The sequence below is a fragment of the Mobula hypostoma genome, chromosome 12 (genome assembly GCF_963921235.1).
Source record: "Mobula hypostoma chromosome 12, sMobHyp1.1, whole genome shotgun sequence".
Classification (NCBI taxonomy): Eukaryota; Metazoa; Chordata; class Chondrichthyes; order Myliobatiformes; family Myliobatidae; genus Mobula; species Mobula hypostoma.
This window is the reverse complement of record NC_086108.1, coordinates 7,758,823-7,785,562: the sequence shown is the minus strand read 5'-3', so window position 1 is coordinate 7,785,562 and position 26,740 is coordinate 7,758,823. Positions and strand designations below refer to the sequence as shown.

Below are 26,740 nucleotides of genomic sequence, written 5' to 3'. Positions count from 1 at the left end.
AAAGTAGCCAGTTAGAATGCTCTCCATGGTAGTGTATCTACCGTGGCACCATTAGGAAGGTGACTTGTGTGAGCAGCTCCGATGGAAATATTCCAATCCATGTACATGTCCAGGTAGCTATCAAATGCTGTTAATATTGGGTGACTGGGTAGGGATATGTCTCTACCAAAGGAGGTGTAAGGCACTCCTTCCCTCTGCTAGACTGCAGGTCACCCTTGGGCAGGGCTCTTGATATTTATTGCTTATTTATTTATTATTTTTATTGTTTTAAAAAAATGTTAGTATTTGCAGCACCTCTGCTACATCCACCACATCCACCAAAAGCGGAACTACTTGGTGGCCAAACATTTTAATTTTGATTCCCATTCCCATTCCAACATGTCGGTCCATGGCCTCCTCTTGTGCCAAAGTGAGGCCTCCCCTCAGGGTGGAGGAAAAACACCTTATATTCCATTCCATCTGGGTAGCCTTCCTCCTGATGCCATGAATATCAATTTTTCCTTCTGGTAAAAGAAATCCACCCCTTCCCCTTCCCTCTTCTTCTATTCCCCACTCATACCTCCTACCTCTTCTCACCTGGCTATCACCTACCCCTGTGTCCCCTCCTTCCCTTTCTTCTATTGTCCGCTCTCCTCTCTTACCAGATTCCTTCTTCTCCAGCCTTTACCTTTCCCACCCACTTGGTTTCACCTATCACCTTCTAGCAATCCTCCTTCCCCTACCCACTACTTTTTTATTCTGGTATCTTACCCCTTCCTTTCCTCCTTGAAGAAAGATCTGTCAGTCTTCAACTGTCGACTGTTTATTCAGTTCTTCCAGCATCTTGTGTGTGTTGCTTGTCTGTCTTGTTGTGTGCAGCTTTTCACTGATTCAATTGTTTCTTTGTAATTACTGTGAATATCGCAAGAAGATGAATCTCAGGGTTGTACATAGTGACCTATATGTACCTTGATAATAAATTCATTTTAGATTTGTAACTGAGAATCCGGGCAACATTCTCTGCACTGAAGGTCCCACTCCGACTGTAGGCAGTTGTCAGGTCAGGAGGGGCTGCTTGCTCTTGCCTCCATGTGTCTGTATGGGCCAATGCATTTCCAGTCAATGGGGACTTCTACAAACAGCAGTCATCTATGTGGTGGTGTACTGGGGCAATGGTATCAATAGTTATTTATTCAGCGGTTTGAACGGGGCACCACTGTGCAAGCGCGTAGAGCTCAGCCAGTGAGAGCAGCAGGAAGAGTTTAAAAGGAAGACAGATAACAGAGCGGACGTTGGAGGAGCGGGCCACAGATTAGTGGAAGACAGAGTAGGAAGGCTTTGGCTCAACTGGGCTCAGGCGATAAGGGGTCGAGGCCAGGCAGGTTATCTGTTTAAAATAAAGACAGAAAGTATGTGTGTGAGGCAGGTTTTCTGTGCTTGGTGTCAGATGTGGGAGGTCCTGGAGACTCCCGGCCTCCCGGACGCCCACATCTGCACCAGGTGTGTTGAGCTGCAGCTCCATAGGGACCACGTTAGGGAACTGGAGCTGCAGCTTGATGACCTTTGTCTGGTCAGGGAGAGTGAGGAGGTGATAGAGAGGACCTGTAGGCAGGTAGTCACCCTGGGGCCACAGGAGATAGAGAAGTGTGTAACAGTCAGGAGAGGGAAGGGCAAGAAGCAGGTACTAGAGAGTACCCCAGTGGATGTCCCCCTTAACAATAAGTACTCCTGCTTGAGTACTGATGGGGCGGGGGAGCGGCCTACCTGGGGGAAGCAACAGTGGCCATGCCTCTGGCACAGAGTCTGGCCCTGTGGCTCAGAAGGGTAGGAAAAGGAAGAGGATGGCAGCAGTGACAGGGGACCCCATAGATAAGGGGTCCGATAGGCGATTCTGTGGATGCAGGAAAGATGCTCGGATGGTAGTTTGCCTCCCAGGTGCCAGGGTCCAGGATGTTTCTGATCGCATCCACGATATCTTGAAGTGGGAAGGAGAACAACCAGAGGTCGTGGTACATATTGGTACCAACGACATAGGTAGGAAAAGGGAGGAGGTCCTGGAAACAAACTACAGGGAAAGAAGTTGAGAAGCAGGACCACAAAGGTAGTCATCTCGGGATTACTGCCTGTGCCATGTGACAGTGAGTATAGGAATAGAGTGAGGTGGAGGATAAAGGTGTGGCTGAGGGATTGGAGCAGGGGTCAGGGAATTCAGATTTCTGGATCATTGGGACCTCTTCTGGGGCAGGTGCGACCTGTACAAAAAAGATGGGTTGCACTTGAATCCCAGGGGACCAATATCCTGGCGGGAAGGTTTGCTAAGGCTATTGTGGAGAGTGTAAGCTAGAATTGCTGGGGGGTGGGAACCAAACCGAAGTGTCGGAGGACAAGGAGGTTGGCTCACAAATAGAGAAAGCTTGGAGACAGTCCGAGAGGGAGGATAGGCAGGTGATAGAGAAGGGACGCGCTCAGACTGATGGTTTGAGATGTGTCTATTTTAATGCGAGGAATATTATGAATAAAGCGGATGAGCTTAGAGCGTGGATCAGTACTTGGAGCTATGATGTTGTGGCTATTACAGAGACTTGGATGGTGCAGGGACAGGAATGGCTACTTCAAGTGCCAGGCTCTAGGTGTTTCAGAAAGGACAGGGAGGGAGGCAAAAGAGGTGGGGGTGTGGCACTGTTGATCAGAAATAGTGTCACGGTTGCAGAAAAGGAGGAAGTCATGGAGGGGTTGTCTACTGAGTCTCTGCGGGTGGAAGTTCGAAACAGAAAGGGGTCAATAACTCTACTGGGTGTTTTTTATAGACCACCCAATAGTAACAGGGACAGCGAGGAGCAGATAGGGAGACAGATTCTGAAAAGGAGTAATAATAACAGGGCTGTTGTGGTGGGAGATTTTAATTTCCCAAATATTGATTGACATCTTCCTAGAGTGAGGGATTTAGATGGGGTGGAGTTTGTTAGGTGTGTTCAGGAAGGTTTCTTGACACAATATGTAGATAAGCCTACAAGAGGAGAGGCTGTACTTGATCTGGTATTGGGAAATGAACCTGGTCAGGTGTCAGGTCTCTCAGTGGGAGAGCATTTTGGAGTTAGTGATCACAATTCTATCTCCTTTACCATAGCATTGGAGAGGGATAGGAACAGACAAGTTAGGGAAACATTTAATTGGAGTAAGGGGAAATATGAGCCTATCAGGCAGGAACTTGGAAGCATCAATTGGAAACAGATGTTCTCAGGGAAACGTATGGAAGAAATGTGGCAAATGTTCAGGGGATATTTGCGTGGAGTTCTGCGTAGATACATTTCAATGAGACAAGGGAAGGATGGTAGGGTAGGGTACAAAAACCATGCTGTACAAAGGCTGTTCTAAATCTAGTCAAGTAGAAAAGAAAAGCGTACGAAAGGTTCAAAAAACTAGGTAATGATAGGAATCTAGAAAATTATAAGGCTTGCAGGAAGGAGCTTCAGAATGAAATTAGGAAAGCCAGAAGGGGCCATGAGAAGGCCTTGGCGAGCAGGATTAAGGAAAACCCCAAGGCATTCTACAAGTATGTGAAGAGCAAGAGGATAAAATGTGAGAGAATAGGACCAATCAAGTGTGACAATGGAAAAGTGTGTATGGAACTGGAGGAAATAGTGGAGGTACTTAATGAATACTTTGCTTCAGTATTCACTACGGAAAAGGATCTTGGTGATTGTAGGGGTGACTTACAGCGGACTGAAAAGCTTGAGCATGTAGATATTAAGGAAGAGGATGTGCTGGAGCTTTTGGAAAGCATCGTTAGATAAGTCACCGGGACCGGGTGGGATGTACCCCAGGCTACTGTGGGAAGCAAGTGAGGAGATTGCTGAGCCTCTGGTAATGATCTTTGCATCATCAATGAGGATGGGAGAGGTTCCGGAGGATTGGAGGGTTGTGGACGTTGTTCTCTTATTCAAGAAAGGGAGTAGGGATAGCCCAGGAAATTATAGGCCAGTGAGTCTTCTTCAGTGGTTGGTAAGTTGATGGAGAAGATCCTGAGAGGTGGGATTTATGCACATTTGGAGAGGAATTTTTTGAGGACTAAACGCATTGATGAAGGTAGAGCAGTAGATGTTGTGTATATGGATTTTAGCAAGGCATTTGATAAGTTACCTCATGCAAGGCTTATTGAGAAAGTAAGGAGGCATGGGATCCAAGGGGACATTGCTTTGTGGATCCAGAACTGGCTTGCTCACAGAAGGCAAAGAGTGGTTGTAGACCGGCCATATTCTGCACGGAGGTCGGTGACCAGTGGTGTGCCTCAGGGATCTGTTCTGGGACCCCTACTCTTTGTGATTTTTATTAATGACCTGGATAAGGAAGTGGAGGGCTGTCAGAGATTACAATGGGACATTGATAGGATGCAAAACTGGGTTGAGAAGTGGCAGATGGAGTTCAACCCAGATAAGTGTGAGGTGGTTCATTTTGGTAGGTCAAATATGATGGCAGAATATAGCATTAATGGTAAGCTGGCAGTGTGGAGGATCAGAGGGATCTTGGGGTCCGAGTCCATAGGACACTCAAAGCTGTTACACAGGTTGACTCTGTGGTTAAGAAGGCATACGGTGCATTGGCCTTCATCAATCGTGGGATTGAGTTTAAGAGCCGAGAGGTAATGTTGCAGCTATATAGGACCCTGGTCAGACCCCACTTGGAGTACTGTGCTCAATTCTGGTCGCCTCACTACGGGAAGGACATGGAAACCATAGAAAGGGTGCAGAGGAAGTTTACAAGGCTGTTGCCTGCATTGGAGAGCATGTCTTATGAGAATAGGTTGAGTGAACTCGGCCTTTTCTCCTTGGAGCGAATGAGGATGAGAGGTGACCTGATAGAGGTGTACAAGATAATGAGAGGCATTGACCGTGTGGATTGTCAGAGACTTTTTCCCAGGGCTGAAATGACTAGCACGAGAGGGCATAGTTTTAAGGTGCTTGGAAATAGGTACAGAGGAGATGTCAGGGATAAATTTTTATGCAGAGAGTGGTGAGTGCATGGAATGGGCTGCTGGCGGCGGTGGTGGAGGTGGAAATTATAGTGTCTTTTAAGAGACTCCTGGATGGATACATGGAGCTTAGAAAAATAGAGGGCTATGGGTAAAGCCTCGGTAGTTCTAAGGTAGGGACATGTTTGGCACAGCTTTGTGGGCCGAAAGGGCCTGTATTGTGCTGTAGGTTTTCTATGTTTCTAACACGCTGGCTGGTGGCATAGTGGCATCAGTGCTGGACTTCGGGGCAAGAGTTCCCGAGTTTGAATCCAGCCGGCTCCCTTGCTCGCTCTCCATCTGTGCCTGGGTTGAGTGTCTGCCAGGTTTCAGATGCACAAGACATGCCGTACGATGAGCATACCAAAAAATTAGCTTGTCATGACTGCGCCCCGACGACTCCACCACACAAACACACATATACGTTTCTAACATAGTGATGCCAACAGGCTCAATAAACTGATTAGAAAGGCTGGCTCCGTTAAACTGGACACCCTGGAGGCTTTTTTTAGAGCAAAGGAACATGGAAAATCCTAGCAATTCTCAGCCTCTGCATGCCACCTTGGGTAAATGATTAGATTAGATTAGATTCAATTTTATTGTCATTGTGCCGAGTACAGATACAAGACCAATGAAATGCAGTTAGCATCTGAAGAGAAATGCAAAGAATAGAGTTGTTTACAAAATAACTGCGAATAAAAAGTAAGTGCTACAGTACACAAATATAAAAGTGCTGAGACATACAATATGGGTGCAATATTGCTTAGCGCTGTGATGTGAGGTTCAGGGTCACAGCCTCAGGGAAGAAGCTCTTCCTGTGCCTGCTGGTGTGGGAGCGGAGGCTCCTGTAGCGCCTACCGGATGTGCGGAGAGTAAAGTCCATGGTTAGGGTGAGATGCATCCCTGATAATGCTTTTCGCCCTGCCCAGGCAGCGTTTATGGTAGATGTTCTCAATGCTGGGCAATTGGGTGCCGATAATCCGCTGGGCAGTTTTCACCACAGGCTGGAGTGCTTTGCGGTCCGATACGGGACAATTGCCATACCACCCTGAGATGCAGTTTGACACACTCCTGTTAGACTGTTTATACTAAATTATTTTTTATTCTGTCTACTTCTCTTCTGATATTTATATCTCTGCACTTGTAATACTACTGTGACACGAATTTCCTTTGGGAGCAATCGATTATTGAATGAATGAAAGACGTAACGTCCTCACGTAACTCCAAAGGTTGGCTCGTCCGTCGGCGCTCCTCCTCCCCGTGACGTCGCACGGGAGGGAGGGGAGGTGAGGGGACGTCTGACGCGATGACGCCGTGTACGCACGGAGTGCGGACGTCACGGGGCCGGTACGCGGGATTGGAAAAGGGCGGGCGGACGGCGACATGGTGGAGAAGGAAGAACCGGTGATCAGTGAGGAGGAGGCGGCGCAGTATGACCGGCAGATCCGCCTGTGGGGGCTGGAGGCTCAGAAACGGTGAATACAGCGAAAGCGCTCGGTTAATTTTTTTTGGCGGCGAACAGCACCGGTGGTCCCACTGAAAGGGAGCAGGGGCGTCTTATTAAAGTGGCTGGCACCGTTTATTAGCTGGCCGACACGTTCGCCCGGCTAAAGAGATCGTAGTATTGCATTGCAATTTGATCAGTTACCGTACAGAGTTGCTCAGCGTTTAATATAAGTCCTAAGGTGCACATCTGCCTGCCCCCCTTTCACATTGTGGGATCTTACTCTACGTTCCTACACTGGATAATTCACTTGGTGGTATGTCATGGTGCTCACAAAACGTGGTTCTCACACCTCGCCTCTTCTCCTCACCTGCCTGTAACCTCTTCCTCTAGCTCCCATCTTCCTTCCCTTTCTCCCATGGTCCACTCTCCTCTCCTATTTGGTTCCTTTGTCTTCAGCCCTTCATCCCTTCCACCTATCACCTCCCAGCTTTTTACTTCATTTCCCCCACCCACCTACCTTCACCCTCACCTCATCTCATTTGCACTCCTCTCTCTCCTCATCTTAGTCTGGCTTCTGCCCCCTTCCTTTCCAATCTCTGATGGAAGGGCCTTCGATTCCCCTACAGCGGGGGTCCATGGACCCCTTGGTTAATGGTAAGGGTCTAAGGCATAAAGACTGTTGAGAACCCTTGTCTTAGTGACAAAAGTTGATTGTCTATTCCCCTCCATAGAAGCTGCCTGACCTACTGATTTCCTCCACAACTTTGTGTATTTTGCTCAAGATTTCCAGCATTTGCAGAACCTTGTGTTTTTTGAAAGTGCATCCCACCTTTGCCATTCTGCATTCTGTTTTCCCTTTTACTGCTTCAGTTCAAAGTAAGTTTTATTATTAGAGTACATATATGTCACCATATACAACCCTGAGATACATTTTCCTGTGGGCATACTCAGTAAATCTATAGAATAGTAACTATAACAGGATCAATGAAAAAGCAACCAGAGTGCAGAAAACAACAAACTCTGCAAATACAAATAGAAATAAATAGCAGTAAATAATGAGAACATGAGATAAAGAGTACTTAAAGTGAGATCATTGTGGGAAACATCTCAATTGATGTGGCAAGTGAGTATAGTTCAGAATCTGGTTTAATATCACTGGCATATATCGTGAAATAAGCCAATTCTTCCATTCACATTTCTGGCGGACAGCTCCCAGAACTGGATACTCTTCTAAATATGCCAGGTCTGGTAATGTAGGTCCATAATTCATTGAAAGGTGTCACAGGCAGAGAGGTTCATAAAGAAAGCTTTTAGCACATTGGCCTTCATAAACCTAAGTATTGAGTACAGGAGATGGGATGTTATGTTGAAGTTGTATAAGATGGTGAGCCCTTATTTGGAGTGTTCTGTGCAGTATCGTTCACTGACCTACAGGAAAGATGTAAGTAAGATTGAAAGAGTACAGAGAAAATTTACAAGGATGGTGTTGAGTTATGTTGAAAGATTGAATAGATTTAGGACTTTATTCCTTGGAACGTAGACAATTGAGGAGAGATTTGATAGAGGTATACAAAATTATGACAGGGTAAATGCAAGCAGGCTTTTTCCACTGAGGTTGGTTGGGACTTCAGCTGGAGGTCATAGGTTAAGGGTGAAAGGTGAACATGGGGGTGGTGAGAGTGTGGACTGAGTTGCCAGCGCAAATGATGCATGCAAGTTTGATTTCAATGTTTATAAGAATGATGGGACGTGGACGGCAGGTGATAGTTCTGATACAGGTTGATGGGAGTAGGCAGTATAAATGGTTTTGCATGGACTAGATGGGCTGAAGGGCCTGTTACTGGACTGTACTTTTCTGTGACTATGACTTCTTTTGAATTGGGATCAATTGCAGCCTGTAATTTCCTCCTTAAAGAACGTCTTTTTGACCAACTGAACGATCTGGCGCTTCTGCGATCTCTTGGAGGATTTGGTGAGGAGTGCAGCTACACTCGTTGCTGGAGGTTGATTCCTAATGGCAGAATATGAGCCTGTGGTTGGCACCGTTGTTCCCTGCCAATTAAAGTGTCGAGCAAGGTTAAAATCAACAAGGACGAGAGCGGGAAATGAACGAGTGTTCGGCACCGTCTGCCCATGTTTGACCGGTCTCTCTCGCTGCTGCCGGTGGAAGGTGCAGGACTCTTGGGCCTCTCGCTGCAAGGTGTGATCACCTCAGAGGCTCGTGGCTGTGGACTCGCTTTTGGTTGCAGTTTAATGTAGAACGTCCTGAGGGCTAAATGTGCTTTACTACTTGCGCAATTGGATGGAGGTGCTTCAGCATGGAACTGGATCTGCGGCTGTAGTCTGACGCCATCAACACAGCTCTGAACTGACTGACTCTGTGGCTGTAGCTGCGGCTGTCAGCCCCTGGACAGGCTTTACTTGCTTCAGCGGCTTGTGGATGTGAATTCATTTATCAGAATCACATTCAGTATTACTGGCATAGGTCATGAAATTCATTGTCTTTGCAGTAGCTGTACGTTGCAGTACATAATAGAAAAAATAATGTGAATTACAGTAGGTAAATATAATAGCTAAATTTAAATAAGTAATCCAAAAATGGAAATAAAAAAGTAGTGAGCTAGTGTTCATGGGTTCAATGTCCATTCAGAATAATGGAAAGAAGCTGTTCCTGAGTCAGGCTCCTGTACCTCCTCCCTGATGGTAGCAATGAGAAGAGGGTATGTCCTGGGTGCTGGGGGTCCTTAATGATGAACAGCAACTTTTTGAGGCATTGTTCCTTGAAGATGTCCTAGATACTACGGAGGCTAATGCCCATGATGGAGCTGCCTAATTTTACAACTTTTTGCAGCTTATTTCAATCCTGTGCAGTTGCCCCTTTCTTCCCCCCCTCCCCCCATACCAGACGGTGCTGCAGCCTGTTAGAATGCTGTCCGTGGTACATCTGTAGAAATTTGTGAATGTCTTTGGTGACATACTGAATTTTCTCAAACTCCTTATGAAATATAGCCACTGTTGTGCCCTCTTTGTAATTGCATTGATATGTTGGGCCCAGGACAGATCCTCAGAGATACTGACACCCAGGAGCTTGATATTGGAGACTTCAGCCTGTTTGTTGTCAATGCATCTTGTACATAACAGGATTATTGGAAGAAAGATTTGATTGAGCTATTTTTTCCCCTTTGTTCTGCACTCCTATATAAATGTATCATGCCATGATTACAGATTCGCACCAGAAGCAATATGGCTTCATGGAGGCAGAGCAGAATCAGAACCTGGTTTAACATCACTGGCATATGTTGTGAAATTTGTTATGCAGCAGCGGTACAATGCAATCATCATCATCATGTGCTGTGTCGTGTGATGTGGGCGATCATAGTATTTCCTTACCATGATTGTTCTTGGCAAATTTTTCTGCAGAAGTGGTTTGCCATTGCCTTCTTGGCAGTGTCTCAAACAAGATGGGTGACCCCAGCCATTATCAACACTCTTCAGAGATTGTCTGCCTGGTGTCAGTGGTCACGTAACCAGGACTTGTGATATGAACCAGCTGCTCGTACGACCATCCACCACTTGCTCCTATGGCTTCACGTGACCCTGATTGGGGGGGTCCCTAAGCAGGTGCTATATCTGGTCCAAGGGTGACCTGCAGGCTAGCGGAGGGAAGGAGCACCTCAGACCTTGCCACCCAAATATTGCAATACGTAATAATAAAACAGTTCTGATATGAAATTAAGTTAAATAAGTGGTGCAAAAAAGGGAAAAAAGTAGTGAGGTAGTGTTCATGGGTTCAATGTCCATTCAGAAATCTGATGGCAGAGGGGAAGAAGCTGTTCATGAATTATTGAGTGTGTGTCTTCAGGCTTCTATACCTCCTTCCTAATGGTAACAATGAGAAAAGGGCATTTCCTGGGTGATGGAGGTCCTTAATGATGGCTGTCTACAAGAAGGGTCAGAGCCGTCTCTATTTCCTGAGGAGACTGAGGTCCTTTAACATCTGCCAGACGATGCCGAGGATGTTCTATGAGTTTGTGGTGGCCAGTGCTATCATGTTTGCTGTTGTGTGCTGGGGCAGCAGGCTGAGGGTAGCAGACACCAACAGAATCAACAAACTCATTCGTAAGGCCAGTGATGTTGTGGGGATGGAACTGGACTCTCTGACGGTGGTGTCTGAAAAGAGGATGCTGTCCAAGTTGCATGCCATCTTGGACAATGTCTCCCATCCACTACATAATGTACTGGTTGGACACAGGAGTACATTCAGCCAGAGACTCATTCCACCGAGATGCAACACAGAGTGTCATAGGAAGTCATTCCTGCCTGTGGCCATCAAACTTTACAACTCCTCCCTTGGAGGGTCAGACACCCTGAGTCAATAGGCTGGTCCTGGACTTATTTCCTGGCATAATTTACATATTACTATTTAATTATTTATGGTTTTATTACTATTTAATTATTTATGATGCAACTGTAACGAAAACCAATTTCCTCCGGGATCAATAAAGTATGACTATGACTATGCCACCTTTTTGAAGATGTCCTGGACACTACTGAGACTAGTGCTCATGATAGAGCTGGCTGAGTTCACAACTCTACAGCTTATTTCATAATTTTGTATACCTTTATCAATTCTCCCCTCAATTTTCTACGTTGCAAGGAATAAAGTCCTAATCTATTCAATCTTTCCTTATAACCCAGGTCCTCCAGACCCGGCAACATCCTTGTAAATTTTCTCTGTACTCTTTCAAAGAAAATTATATTTGACATTTTAACTTTACCCAGTCCATAGTAAGTTAATTGAACAGAATAGTGGTCGAAGAGATTGCCTTTGACCTTGAATCAGGGGATGCCATGTGTCATTTTCTCATGTTTATAATACAAAATCCTGCAAATTTATTGTCATGCTAATAGCTTTACACTATCACAAAGTCTCTGACTGCCTTAAGTAAAGATGTAATTATGTGGAGACATCTGCACAGTATTGTTCTTCTACAGAATACATTTTTAATCTGTTTATTTTGTCGATATTACTGTATGTGCTGTTTATGATACAGTTATTGTGTCTTACACCTTGGTCCCAGAGTAATATTGTTTCGCTTAGCTGTGTATACATGTATGGTTGAATGACAATACTTTGAACTTGTTTTCTAGGTTACGTGGCTCCCGTGTGCTGCTGGTGGGGATGAAGGGCCTTGGAGCTGAAGTGGCCAAAAATCTTATTCTGGCAGGCGTCAAAGCACTGACTCTACTCGATCATCAGCAGGTATTCCAGCAAAGTTCTATCACCTCAATGTTTGGTAGTACTTTGAGCTTTGGTATTCTATCAATAGGAACAACTTATATCAATACAACCTATAGGCGTAGAACACTAAGCACAGTAGAGGCCTTTCGGCCTGTTGTAGCGTGGATGAAATCACTGGAGAGACGGAGTCACTGGTAGATACAAAGCAGCTTCTTTATTCAACACAACAAGGTACGGCAGGCATTATACGGACGGAGACGCTTTCGGTAGAAAGGTCTGCAACCCAATGTGGGCTCTATTTATATGCTAAACACAAAGGGCAATCGCTATTTAAATAGTTATAGACAATGCTTCCTTTTGAAGCTACATACAAAACATCACACCTTCTGACTTCATCCTTTCCTTCCGACACCAACATGTCTGGGTTGGTATCCACAGCCTTTAGGAATGCAAGTTAAATCCACAATACATTTATTTGGCATATTACTTGCTAACATAGAAGACAATTCATATCTATGAAGTATAGATAATGCTGTCTTCGAAGCTACCTGTAAACTTCATCCCAGAGGTGTCAGCAGCATCTGGTATTCACAGCTTTTAGGAAATGCAATGTTACAAATGAACTCAATCCACAGTACTTTGTCAAACAGGAGACTGGTGGCCAAGCCATTTAAGTGTAAATGGATCATCTACTCAAAAACTCAATCTAACACAGCCCACGATGCTATGCCAACCTTTATTCTAAGATCAATCTAATCCTTTCCTCCCACATAGTCCTCCATTTTTCTATCATCCATATGCCCAAGAGTTTTGTAGGAGCCATAAATCTATGTTGTATTCTGTGTTGCGCAGTTGAGGTAAAGGAATGGGCTAGGGTTGATATCTTTTGTGCTGACTGCTTATTTATGCTTAAAATTGCTTACATTAGCTTAATTACATTGAAGAAGCTTGAGTATGTTTAATATGCTAAGGCTGTTTTGGAAATAACTGGGAAGGTGCGTAGCTTGGGTGGTTGATGGCTGGATTGAGTCGTTCTCTGATCTTGGCAAATGACTTGCAAACGTTTCATCACTTTGCGAGGAGACATCGTCTGAGGGCTGTTAATTGTGGTGTGTCCTCCGAATACTTGGCCTTTGTATAATTGTCATTCAATTAAGTCCCATCAAAGATTGGTAAAAAACGAGCAGGTTTTGAGGAGGTGAAATCCCTGCTTTACGGGAAAGGGGTCAGGTTCGGCCCCTTGTATCCTGCCCAGCTCTGGGTCGTGCATGACGGTAAAAAGCATTATTTCCATACACCAGAGGCGGCCAAAGAGTTTCACCATTCGCGCTGGGGAGAAGAAAACGAGAAGAACAATGACTATTTTTAGGTTATTCATGCAGCATTGAAGGGGCCTCCTGCCAAGGCAAACTTAATTTTCGCAATCCACTTCTTTGTTCATTTTTTCCAGTTTATTTTCTGGAATGTAAATATTTGGAATTTGTGTCTTGGGCGTTTAGTTTCCTAGTTTTTTTTTGTTTTTAATGCTTTGCTTGACCTGTGTTATCTTTAGCCTATATATATTAAAGGTAGAATAAGTGATGGTGTAAATTTTAAGGAGGGGAGCCACCCTGGATAGATTGAAAGTTTAGTTGTGTGGGGAATGCTTTGGAAGTTCTTTGTTTGGTACTGCCTGCGATCATCCTCAGTTGGGGAGGTAGATACAGGTTTCGGGGGTTAATTGGGTTTTTTTGTTGTTTGTGTAAAGGCATCGGGGGAGTGTTTTGGGGGATTACCATGGCAGTTTATTCTTTTGTGTGTTACGATTGGCCAGACTTTCTTCTCATTGTGCGTTGTTGTGTGCAACTTGTGCCCTCACACTGTTTTGGATTGTAGGCCCTGCGTGTCTTTTGATATGGTTAACATGGGTAATGCTGATGGAGGCCACCCTGTGAGGTTTATTTCTTGGAATGTAAAGGGGCTCAATGGTCCTGTTAAAAGAGCTAAGGTTTTCTCTCACCTGAAACAATTAAAAGCAGATCTACTATGTCTACAAGAGACACATTTAAGAGTGGTAGACAATTACAGACTTCGTAAAGCATGGATTAGTCAGGTTTTTCATTCCAGATTTAATAGTAGGTCCAGGGGGGTGGCAATATTAATCACCAAAAGAATGCAGTTCACACCATCTGATGTAATCGGTGACCCTAATGGTCGCTTTATTATAGTCTCTGGATCTCTCTTTCAGATACCTGTCATTTTGGTAAATGTTTAAGCCCTTAATTGGGACAACATCCACTTTGTAAATAAGCTTTTGTCATTAATACCTAACCTGAATATGCACCAGCTAATCTTTTCTGGAGATTTGAACTGTGCTATTGACCCACTGCTTGATAGGTCTAGCTCTCAGGGAACATTTTTTGGTATGGCAAAGGCCTCCTTGATGTCGAGATAACAAAATGGTTATATGGATCCTTGGAGATTTTTGAATCCATCAGTTAGGCAATTCTCTTCCTTTTCTCATGTTCACCACTCCTATTCCAGGCTAGACTATTTCTTTATAGATAGCTCCTTGATACCAATGATTAGACAAATTGAGTACACTGCTATAGTTACATCTGATCACTCGCCCATGAAACTGGACCTATGTTTTCCTTTAAACATTAAAGAACGACCTCTGTGGTGGCTTAACCCACTTTTGCTTTCCAATGAGAAATTTTGTAGTTGATATATCAGCTAACATTGACACATTCAAGAGACACATTGCAGTGCGCAGCAGCCATTCTGGAATGAATATCTGTTATTTGTTAAGTAGGATGCTGTGCACAATCCTGATTTGATGGAGACGGACGTGAGAAGCACAGAGGAACATCTGGAAAAACTTCTGAAATGCCTGTTTCGCTGCCACTGGTACTGTGCGATCGAGAATCTCCGGAGGGGAAGGCCCCAAATCCTTGGCTTTGCCTGTTGCTTGGCGGCTGGGGTCGAAGCGCTCAGCAGAGATGGTGCTCAGTGTTGGAGGGCTGGTCGGAGGCTTGAAGTTTTCAGACGGACTCTGAGTCGGCTGTGGTCGGGTGCTGTATCAGCAAGTTTGGGGTGCTGGAGGTTCATGGCAGAGAGAGTTTTTCTTCCTTCTACCATCTGCTATTGATGGGGCTATCGAGACTTTGGAAATACCAACTCTTGAACCAGAGGAGGTGGAGAATTTAGATCGGGCTCTTGGACAGGAAGAGATTAATAATGCCATTATGGCTGTGCAGAGTGGTAAGACCCCAGGTCCTGATGGTTATCCGATAGAATTTTATAAGAAATTTAAGGATAAGCTCATACTGGTCCTTCTGGAAGTGTTTCAGTAACCTTTGGAGAATGGTTCCTTACCCCTACTCTTTCACAGGCATCTATTTCACTTCTTAAAAAAGGACAAGGACCCGACTTAATGGAGATCATATCGACCCATCTCACTTTTGAGTGTGGACGTGAAAATTTTGGCTAAAGTGCTTGCATGCTGTTTAGAACACCCCCTTCCCAAGATAATCTCAGATGATCAAACAGGTTTTACTGAAAATTGCCATTCTTTTTTTAATATCCGTCGACTGGCAGATGTGGTTTATTCACCCAGTGATTCTCCGAGTCCGGAAGTTGCTATCTCCTTGGACGCGGAGAAGGCGTTTGATAGAGTGGAGTGGGTATACTCGTTTAGTGTTTTGGAGAAATTTGGATTTGGCAGAATATTTGTAGCCTGGGTTAAGCTATTATATCACTCGCCTTTAGTGTGTATGCAGACAAATTATTTTCGATCTGACTATTTCCCATTAACACGTGGCACGCACCAAGGCTGCCCATTGTCCCCTCTTCTTTTCGCAATTGCAATTGAGCTTCTTTCTATTGCACTTAAGTCAACTACATTATTTCAAGGTGTTAGGAGAGGGGACATGGAACACTGTGTATCCCTATATGCTGATGACCTCTTACTTTATGTTAGCGACCCTGCAGGTAGCAGTCCTGCTATTGTGTCATTATTAGGTCAAATTGGAGCCTTCTCTGGCTATAAACTGAACTTTCAAAAAAGCAAATGCTTTTCCATTAATAACTTAGCCCTACAGATCCAATAGGAATCTTTGCCTTTTCCTTTATCTCAAGATGGTTTTGTATACCTAGGAATTCACATTACTCGCTCTTTTACATCTCTGTTTGAAGCTAACTACAGGCCTCAGATTAGCCAAATGAAGGCTGATTTTGAGAGATGGCGCAGTTTACCCCTTACTATAGCTGGGAGAATTCAATCAGTGAAAATGACTATACTTCCCAGATTTCTTTATTTGTTCCAGTGCTTGCCAGCTTTCTTATCTAAGTTATTTTTCAAATCAGTTGACCAAGCTATAACCTCCTTTATTTGGGAAAATAAGGTCCCAAGGGTTAATAAGCGCATTCTCCAAAGAAGTCGTGACGTAGGTGGAATGGGTCTTCCCTGCTTTATTCATTATTACTGGGCATCGAACGTTCAAAAGGTATTATTTTGGCTTCACCGGCCAGATATAAACTGGTGCCTGCTTGAGACACGGTCTTGCCACTCCTCGTCTCTCCCAGCTTTAGTGTATTCTTCCTTACCATTGAAATCCTCTCAATTCACATCTAACCCGGCCACGCTGTCCACCCTCAAAATTTTTAATCAATTTCGCTGCCATTATAAGTTCACATCAGTTTAATTTTGTGTCCCATTCGTAGAGACCATCTCTTTCTTCCCTCCACACTTGATTCAGTTTTTAGACAATGGTGTTTGAACGGTCTTATGCGCATTAAGGATTTGTACACTGATAACATATTTGATAGTTTTGATAACTTGTGCAGTAAATATGGCCTTCCGCATAATCATTTTTTAAAATACCTGCAGATACGCCGCTTTGTCAAGGAAAAATTTCCCTCTTTTCCTGATCTACCACCTGCTTTGTTGTGGGGGAAAAGCTCACTCTTAGCTTTAATAATAAAGGGCTGATATCTGTACTATGCTCTCAGCTGATGTCTTTGGGAGTTCAAGATCTAAACAAAACTAAGACTAGGTGGGAGGATGACCTTGGTATGGATCTGGCTGAGGAATATTGGGCAAAAGGATTGAATAGGGTTCATTCCTCGTCATCATGTGCTAGACTGGGGCTCATACAATTTAAAGTTTTACACAGGGTACATTTAAGTAAAGCCAGGCTTGCTGACATATACCCTGGAACAGACGCTGGCTGTGACAGGTGTTCCTTCTCCTCGGTTGGTTTGGTGCCTGCATTTTGGTCATGCCCTCAGCTTGATGACTATTGGGCACTGGTTTTTAAAATTATCAGTGAGATTTTGGGGGTGACACTGAGACCTTGCCCGCTTATAGCTGTATTTGGTGTGGTAGATAATGTTTTGGCTTTAAATGCAAGCCAGTCAGATATCATTGCATTTACATCACTATTGGCCCGTAGGAGAATCTTGCTGGTCTGGAAATCTGCCAGTCCCCCATCTGCTGCTGCTTGGTTAGAGGACCTAATGTTTTTTCTGAAATTAGAAAAGATTAAATACACTTTGAGGGGGTATGTGAAAAAGTTCTATTTGAAATGGGGACCTTTCTTGTCATATTTTGGGAGTCTTAATTACCTACTAGTTGAGGGCATTTGATTGTACTTGTGAAGTTGCCTCCCTTTTAACACGCTTATAATTTACCTCACAGGGTGGTTGATGAATTGTAATGAGTGTATTTTGAATCATCTGACATGTTGTCCATGTGTCTGGGCCTTCGTCTTGAAGTAGTGTGGGGGTATGGCTGTGAAATGTCCGTACTTATATTTGTGAATTGTATTGTAAATACATTAGCTGCCATGGTATGTTTGGGGAGGTTAGTTTAGGGGTAAGATATAAAAGCAAAGTGAAGGAAAATGTAATCCATTATGTATTCTGTATTGTGTCATTCCTTCAATAAAAATGTTTAATAATAAAATGAATGCTAACATTGTATTTACCTTCCTCATCACCGACTCAACCTGAAAATTAACCTTTAGGGAATCCTGCACAAGGGCGCCCAAGTCCCTTTGTGCCTCGGGTTTTTGAATTTTCTCTCTATTTAGAAAATAGTCAACCATTTTATTTCTTCAACCAAAGTGCATAACCGTACACTTCCCTACACTGTGTTCCATTTACAATTTCTTTGCCCATTGTCCTAATCTGTTTAAGTCCTTCCGTAGCCTCTCTACTTCCTCAAAACTACCTGTCCCTCCACCTTCCTCCATATCGTCGGCAAACATTTCTACAAAGCCACCAATTCCATCATCTAAATAATTGACGTATAATGTGAAAAGAATCTGTCCCAGTGCAGACCCTTTTGGAACATCACTGGTCTGCAGCCAACCTGAAAAGGCTCTTTCCCACTCTTTGCTTTCTGGCAATCAGCCACAGCTTTATTCTTGCTCGTATCTTAACTGTAATATGTGTGTTGCTCTGGAAAAAAAATAGCTTTGGGTTGAGAGTAGACAATTGAGAGAAAAGCGAATATCATGCAAAAGCTGCTGTTTGACATGCTGAATATTTCTACTTGTTTTCCTTCCTGTTTCTTACTCCACTCCCTCCCCCATCAGGCACCCACCTTTCCCCTCACCTGTCATCTGTCAGCTTGTACTTCTCCCTCTTTAGCTCTCTCCCCCCCCCCCCAAAATCTTCTACTTCTGGCTTCTGCCCCCTTCCTTTCCAGTCCTGATGAAGGGTCTCGGTCTGAAACTTCAACTATTTATTCCTCTCCATGGATGCTGCCAGACCTGTTGAGTTCCACTGGCATTTTGTGTGTGCATTGCTCTGGATTTCCAGTATCTACAGTATCTCTTAGGTTTAGGAGTATTTCTAACATTTAATTAAAAAAAAAATCCTCTTTGCATCTATTTCACAGACCACACTACCACTTTGCTTTGATTTGTTAGTTAACGTACTCAAATATATTACATGTTATCCTCACAGCAAAATGAACAGTATTGTTTATAAACAGCTAGGTCCCTACTGGTGGGGCTAAGCAGGTGCTACACCTTGCTCACCTTAAATAAATAAGGCCATTCTACTCTATCAAAAGCTTTCTCGGCATCTAAAGAAATAACACACTCAGGAACATTTTGTGAGGGAGTATAAACGATATTTAACAATGTACGAATATTATAAAAAGAGTAACGACCTTTAATAAAACCCGTTTGGTCTTCCGAAATAATAGAAGGAAGTACTTTTTCTAGTCTATTTGCTAATAACTTAGAAAAAACTTTAGAATCAACATTTAATAAAGATATTGGTCTATAAGATGCACATTGAGCAGGGTCTTTATCCTTCTTTAGTATTAAAGAAATTGATGCTCTATTAAAATCTCAACTAATTTCCAGAAAATTGCCGATTTAATTGATAAGATGCAAACATGTATTGCGGAACATCAGTCGGCTATATCTGATCTTCAAAAATTCGCGCAACAAAGTGAGCTTAAGATGGGGAAAATCGAAGAAACAATTAATGTAATGAAGAAGAAACTTGACTTTTTGACTTTTAAAAACTCTGACTTGGAATCTAGAATGCGACGGCAGAATTTACGAATGATTGGCGTGAGGGAAGCCGTTGAAGGTAACAACCCCATGAAATATTTCTCCCAACTTTTAAAAGATGCATTCCCTACTGTATTTCCTGACCAACCACCGCTACTGGATCGTGTTCACAGAATCCCATCATACTCGTCTAGGTCAGATAGACCTAGGCATGTTATCTTACGTTTTCATTACTTTCAAGACAAGGAGAGACTGTTTCGATTCGCTCGATCTAAAGGTTTCATTGATTTTTCGGATCTTAAGTTCCGATTCGTGGAAGATTTCAGTAAACCAATCTGGGACCAACGGGTCCGTTACAGATCCGTGATGTCGGAATTCTATAAGAGGGATTTAAGACCAGCGCTGCTGTACCCTGCACGTCTAAGGATTCGCATGTCAGATGGAGCCCTTCGTTTTTTTGATTCTCCATCGGATGCCCAGAGTTATCTGGATCAACTTTCATCTCCAACATCTTAATTGCTTTCTTTTAAATTTTTTCCGTCGATCGGAGGCTGTGAATTGGTTGGTTTTAACTTTTCTGTGCCCTATTTGGGCAGAAAAGTTTACTTTTGATTTCTTAATATGGCTACTAAACTTTCTTTTTAACTGCGTCATTTCTTTCTTTTCCCAGGGGATTCTGGGTGGTTACTTCCCTTTTGTCATCTTACGTATTTCCTGTGCGGCCTTAAATTTTGTAGTTTTTGTTTAAATTTTATTCTGTTTTGCTTTTTATAATCACTTTATGTTAATAATCCTATTTTTTTTGTTGCTGTGTCTATTCATGAGTTTGAGGTTTATTGTGGTTTTTTTTTAATATATATTTTCCGGCTTTTGTTCTGTTCTGTGTGTATTCTAATTGAGCTAACTTTTTTTTACTTATTTTTTTACTGTTTTACAATTAGCTGATCCTTTTCATATTTATACCTTTTTTTTAGGGAGCGTATACCGGAAGTCATGGGGGTAGTTTTAGCGCTTGCTTCTTTCTGGCGGGTCTGCTTTAGATTTTGCCTTGGGGTCTTGGGCTGGGGGGTGGCGGGAGGGGCTTCACGTTTTAGTTTGTTTTTCTTTGGGCTATATACATTATTGAAGTACTGGTTGCGTCCTTTTCCCCGGTATCTTTTGTATGTTCTGTTTCCTCTCCGGGTTTGTGGGTCGCGCCTATTGTCAATCCTCCTTGTTGTGGGTTGACTTTAGGATTTATGGAGTCTATTATTAATTTTGTCTCCTGGAATACTAATGGTCTTAATCATCCTATTAAAAGAAAAAAAGTTTTTAAAGTGTTCCGGAGACTTAAAGCACAAATTTTATTTTTACAAGAGACCCATGTACGGAGGGGGGACAGACTACGTTTTTTCAAATTCTGGAAGGGACAACAATTTCATTCGAACTCCAATGCTAAGATTCGAGGCGTCTCTATTTTTATAGATTCCTCAGTTACTTTTATACAACAGGATATTATCTCTGATCCGAATGGTAGATTTTTATTGGTTAGTGGTTTACACCTTGCTCAAGAGTGACCTGCAGGCGAACGGAGGGAAGGAGCACCTTTCATCTCCTTTAGTAGAGACAAATCTCCACCCTTCTGACCTGAAGATCACCAGCTTATTCCTATTGCTTTCTGATAGAGTAAAGGTATGCTCCCCTTGAGGGTCTTCCTAGTGTCAAATCTGGGATTGTCATTGTCATATGTAATTGTCAAGGATTGGGCATGAACTTCATGATGAAACAGGGCTGATGGGCTGAATGGCCAACTGCTGTTTCATTGTAAACTGACGATTCCTTGCATTAGGGTTTAGAACATAGAAATTTACAGCACATTACAGGCCCTTTGGCCCACAATGTTGAACTGACCATGTAACCTACTCTAGAGACTACCTAGAATTTCCCTAGCACGTAGCCCTCTATTTTTCCTAAGCTCCATGTACCTACCTGAGAGGCTCTTAAAAAGCCAAGTTGTATCTGCTTCTACCACTGCTGCTGGCAGTCCATCCACGCACCCACCACTCTCTGTGTAATTAAAAAAAACTTACCCCTGACATCCCCTCAGTACCTATTTCCAAGCACCTTAAAAACTATGCCCCCTCGTGTTAGCCTTTCGGCCCTGGGAAAAAGCCTTTGGCTATCCGCACGATTAATGCTTCTCATCATCTTATACACCTTTATCAGGTCACCTGTCATCCTCCTTTGCTCCAAGGAGAAAAAGCCAAGTATACTCAACCTATACTCTTAAGTTACGTCCTCCAATCCAGGCAACATCCTTGTAAATCTCCTCTGCACTCACTCTATAGTATCTATATGCTTCTTGTAGTGAGGTGACCTGCAGGTGAACAGAAATTAATACATTTCTGAAGTGACCAGAAATGAATACAGTACTCTAAGTGGGGTCTGACCAAGGGAATATGTATAGTTTTTTGTAACGTTCCTTTGTATTCCTTTATTTCCCGGAAAATGCCTGCTAAAAAATGAATCTCAAGGTAGTTTCTTTACTAGTAAATTTGGTAGAACAGTTTACAGTGCCAGTAACCAGGGTTCAATTTCTGCTGCTGCCTGTAAGGAGTTTTTATGTTCTCCCCGTGCAGCCTGGATTTCTTCTGGGTGCTCTGGTTTCCTCCGATAGTTCAAAGACAAACCAGTTGGTAGATTAATTGGCCATTGTAAATTGTCCTCTGATTAGGCTTGGTTATAATTGGGAGTTGCTGGGTGTCGTGGCTCAGAGGGCCAGAAGGGCCTATTCTGCGCTATCTCAATAAATAGATTTTTAAAAGATACAAAAAAACTTAAAATAGATAGAAATATAGAAAGAAAGAAAAAATTTACTTTGAAATTTGATTATCCTTGAAAGATAATTAGAAGTTCTGCTGACTGAACGTGATGTCGAGAAGAAATCTGTAATCAACCAATATGGTTTACATGAGCTTAATAGGTTCCTTAATTTTTGATTGATCACTTTTAAATTGTTGTTCTCAGTTACTGAAATTCTTTCTTTTTAAATCTTTTTATCAATTTTCAAAATTATAGACATAGTAACAATGTTGATACAGAGATTGGAATAATCTTAATAAGCATATACAAAAAGGATTTTAAGTGACATAGGTATAATAGACTTCCAAACTCATAATGAAATTAGTCATTAAAAAAAGAAATAAAAAGAAATATATATAAACAAAGAAAAATCCCCAAAAGAAAAAAGAAAATAAACCCAAAAAAAACAGAACAAAACAGGGCTAGACCAATATCTTGAATCAGACACGTTCAGTAATGTCGTCAGCTCCACTCCTCTATTCATATAATTTAAGTTAATACAAAATTCAGAAAGGTCAAATTACATCATATGAAAATGTTGCATAAAAGGTTTCAAAGTTTCTTCAAATTTGACCGAAGGATCGAAAATATCACTTCTAAACTTAAACTTAATATAGTTTGGGAAAACCATTGGAATGTAGTAGGAGGATTGGTTTCCTTCCAGTTCAATAAAATAGATCTTCTAGCCACTAAAGTAACAAATGCTATCATCTGACAGGCTGAAGAAGACAAAGATCTATGTTCTACCATTGGCAATCCAAAAACTGTCGTAATGGGATGGGGTTGTAAATCAAAACATAGAACTGTTGAAATAATATCAAAAATATCTTTCCAATATTTTTCCAAGAGAGGACAGGACCAAAACATATGAGTTAAAGAAGCCACCTCAGAGTGACATCTATCACAAATAGGGTTTATATGGGAGTAAAATCGGGCTAATTTATCTTTGGACATATGGGCTCTATGCACTACTTTAAATTGTATTAATGTATTTTTAGCAGATATAGAAGAAGTACTAACTAATTGAAAAATTTTAATTTTATCCCATTTCTCTATAGGTAGACAAAGTTGAAGTTCCCTTTCCCATTCATTTTTAATTTTCAGATATACCTGGCTGTTATTTCATAATTATATCATCTTTCCGGCAGGGGACCCATGGAGTGAGCTGTACTTTGGCGTCGCTCCATACCCTTTACTTTTTTACATGTAACCACTCTTATTTACTTCACCTATACCTACACTAAACAATTTATATTGCAATTATATAATTGAACTACGACTTTTATTACTTACTGAAAATGAATACTAGAGCACAAGAAGTTAAAGAAGGGAAAGGTGCCGGCGGGAACGGGAAAAAAAATGGTGATCCTGGAACATCGAAGGAAGCTCTGATAACTATGGAACTAATGAAGAAACTTCTAGATGAAACAGTTAATCAAAGACTCACCGCAATTGAAGGAGTGTTGAAGTCGATGCAAGAAGATTCAAGATCATTCAGACGTGAAATTGACCAACAGCAAGTTAGAATCTCGGAACTAGATGAAGATGGCCGGAAAACGGATCGAAAAATTGAAGCTCTTGAAAAAAAGTTTAACTTCAGTAACTCAGCAGCTGGAACGTTATCAAGCTAAGACTAGTGATCTTGAAAATCGCTCTCGACGACAAAATTTACGAATAATTGGTTTTCCTGAAGATGTTGAGAAGGGAGATCCTACCAAATATTTCTCTAAATTGCTAATGGATATGTTCGGTCCTGATATATTGGAGGAGCCCCCACTATTAGATTGTGGGCACTGTACTTTCCGTTTTAATCCAGAGAAATTGGCCAGACCGAGACCAATCATCATTCGGTTTCATTATGTCCATGACAAGGAATGAATTATTTGAGCTGCTCGGAAGAAAGGTATGATCCAATTTGAAGATTTCAAGTTCAGGATTGTCGAAGACTACAGCCAAGACGTACTGAAAAAACGGATGGCTTTTAAACCACAGATGGCAGAACTTTATCGTTGGGGCTATAAAATAACGTTACTGTTTCCAGCCTGTTAGAGAATGGTTATGCTGGACAACTCACATAGCCTGTTTAAAAATCTGATGGAAGCCCAAAATTTTCTCGACAATCTGCCTCCCTCTGCGGAGGATTAATGAATGTATCTTTTTTTTCTCTCTCGTCTTTGATTTGATAGTTCGAGGGTTTTTCCCTTGATCTTGCAGTGTAGGTATGCTTTATACTGTTAAATGACATTATGCTTTTCTGTTAGTGATCTTGTATACCTTACTCTTTTTTGAAAGTTATGTAGTTACAATTTTAATGCTTGTTTTCTTTTTGAAATGTTACTGCAGTATTATATTTTAAGATGGTGGATTGTTTTCTTCTTCTTCCCAGAATCCTTTCTGTTTCTAACGTTACTTCCGATTATTTATATATGAAAAATTAATATAGTAATATGATCTAACATTTGATGTTCTTTGAAATATGAGTAAGAAGGAACTATTCGATGCTTGTAATCGTTGTAAGCTTTTTCTTACCATTATAGCTACTTTTTTTTACTTTTTTTGAATATGGGTGGTATTTCTTTTGATAAACATATTCCTTTTGGGTTGCCTTCTGGAAAGATGGGGTTAGGATTAGCTTTAGATTTAGCATTGACCACTTTCTGGCTTTTTTCGGGGTTTTTGTGGGAGGTGGGTGGTATTCTTGTTCTTATTTTTAATTCATTTTTGCTTTTTAAATGGGCTGACCTGAAACTACCAAATTGTCGTAACTTCCGGTTCCTCTTTGGACCATTTTTCCTCTTCTGGGGTCATGAGTCTGAACTCTGGTTAACTCTTTACATACCTTATGCTTGAACTCATTACGATGGATAAGATTATTAATTTGGTTTCTTGGAATACAAATGGTTTAAACCACCCGATTAAACGGAAGAAAATTTTTAAAGTATTCCATAGGATGAATGCTCATATTATTTTTGTACAAGAAACTCATGTCCAGAAAGAGGATAATCAGCGTTTTTTTTTAGGTTCTGGAAGCGCCAACAATACCACTCGAATTCGCAGGCTAATGTGAAAGGTGTTTCTATTTTTATAGATCTGTCAATTTCATTTCTGCACTATGAGATGATTTCAGATCCGAATGGCAGATTTTTGTTAAATACTGGTTTGTTATTTAACAAAAAAGTTGTTATGCTTAATGTTTATGCCCCAAATGTTGACTGTCCTGATTTTTTTAAGAATCTCTCCACATCTCTTCCTAACTTAAATGACTATATGTTGATTATAGGTGGAGATTTCAATTGTCGTTTAAACCCATTGATGGATAGATCCAAGTCCAATCAAGTACTTCTGAACAATTGGGCTACCCTTATTAACTCTTTTATGACCAACTCTGGAATCTCAGAAATTTGGAGATTTTTGCATCCAAATGAGAAAGAGTTCTCATTTTTTTCATATGTATATCAGCACTATTCAAGAATTGACTTTTTTTTTATTGACTTTCGACTATTTCCTCTTGTTACTGGTTGTGAATATGATTCTATTGCTGTTTCTGACCATGCACCGTTGAAATTATTTATTAACTTAAGGGATACATTTACTAATTCTAGACAGTGGCAATTTAATACAACTTTGCTTCAAGACTCGGATTTTGTCAGGTTTATTGAGGAACAGATTAATTTTTTCTTTACAATGAATTCTACAGAGGATATTTCCAGTGGAACATTATGGGATACTCTTAAAGCATATATTTGTGGACAAATTATTTCATATACTGCTGGATTAAAAAAGCGAACTAATAATGAAATACTTAAACTGGTTGACAGAATTAAAGAAATTGACAAGAAATATTCTATAGCCCCTAATCAGGAACTTTATAAACAGAGAGTTGAACTTCAAATGGAACATAATCTCTTATTATCATCTTCGATTGAAAGTCAATTAATCAAAACTAAGAGTCAGTTCTATACACATGGTGATAAAACTGGGAAACTATTGGCTAATCAATTGAAATCGGCCTCGGTTAAACGACAGATTCTTAAGATTCGTAAACAAGATGGCACTTTGACAGTTGACCATGACGAGATTAATAAATCCTTTACAAGAGTTTTATACCTCTTTATATCAATCAGAATTTCCTGATGACTCCACTATAATGCATGAATTTTTAAAGAAATTGAATATTCCAAAATTATCATCTAATGAACGCTCAAAACTAGATGTACCTATTACAGTAGAGGAAATAAAGAACACTATTTTTTCGATGAATTCAGGTAAAGCACCTGGCCCAGACGGATATACAGTAGAATTTTAAAAATTTTTCTTTACTACACTGACTCCTTGGCTATGTAGAGTTTTTAGAGATGCAGTATATATACGTAAATTACCACGATCTTTTTAATCAAGCTTCTATTTCCCTAATTCTCAAAAAAGATAAGGATCCTACTGAATGTGCATCTTATAGGCCTATATCTTTGCTGAATGTGGATTCTAAGATTTTTTCTAAAATATTGGCAATGAGATTGGAGAATGTATTACCTCAAATTATTTCTGATCAGACTGGATTTATTAAAAATTATTACTCTTCTCTTAATATTAGGAGATTAATGAATATTGTTTATACGCCTTCACCCAGAATTCCAGAATGTGTTATTTCATTGGACACTGAGAAAGCTTTTGACAGAGTTGAATGGACATATTTATTTAACACCCTTGAG

The 26,740-nt window shown here is 41.5% G+C and overlaps 1 protein-coding gene across 2 annotated transcripts in view; it reads left to right on the top strand.

Annotated features, from left to right (window-relative positions):
* The first annotated feature begins 6,314 nt into the window (after positions 1 to 6,314).
* sae1 (SUMO1 activating enzyme subunit 1) overlaps positions 6,315 to 26,740 on the top strand; it is a 231,684-nt gene continuing 211,258 nt past the window's right edge. For both annotated transcript variants that reach the window (XM_063063584.1, XM_063063586.1), the window contains exons 1-2: positions 6,315 to 6,462; positions 11,586 to 11,697. In XM_063063584.1, coding sequence (XP_062919654.1) covers positions 6,371 to 6,462; positions 11,586 to 11,697 — 204 coding nt within the window. In that variant the 5' untranslated portion in view covers positions 6,315 to 6,370. The remainder of the gene's footprint in view (positions 6,463 to 11,585; positions 11,698 to 26,740) is intronic.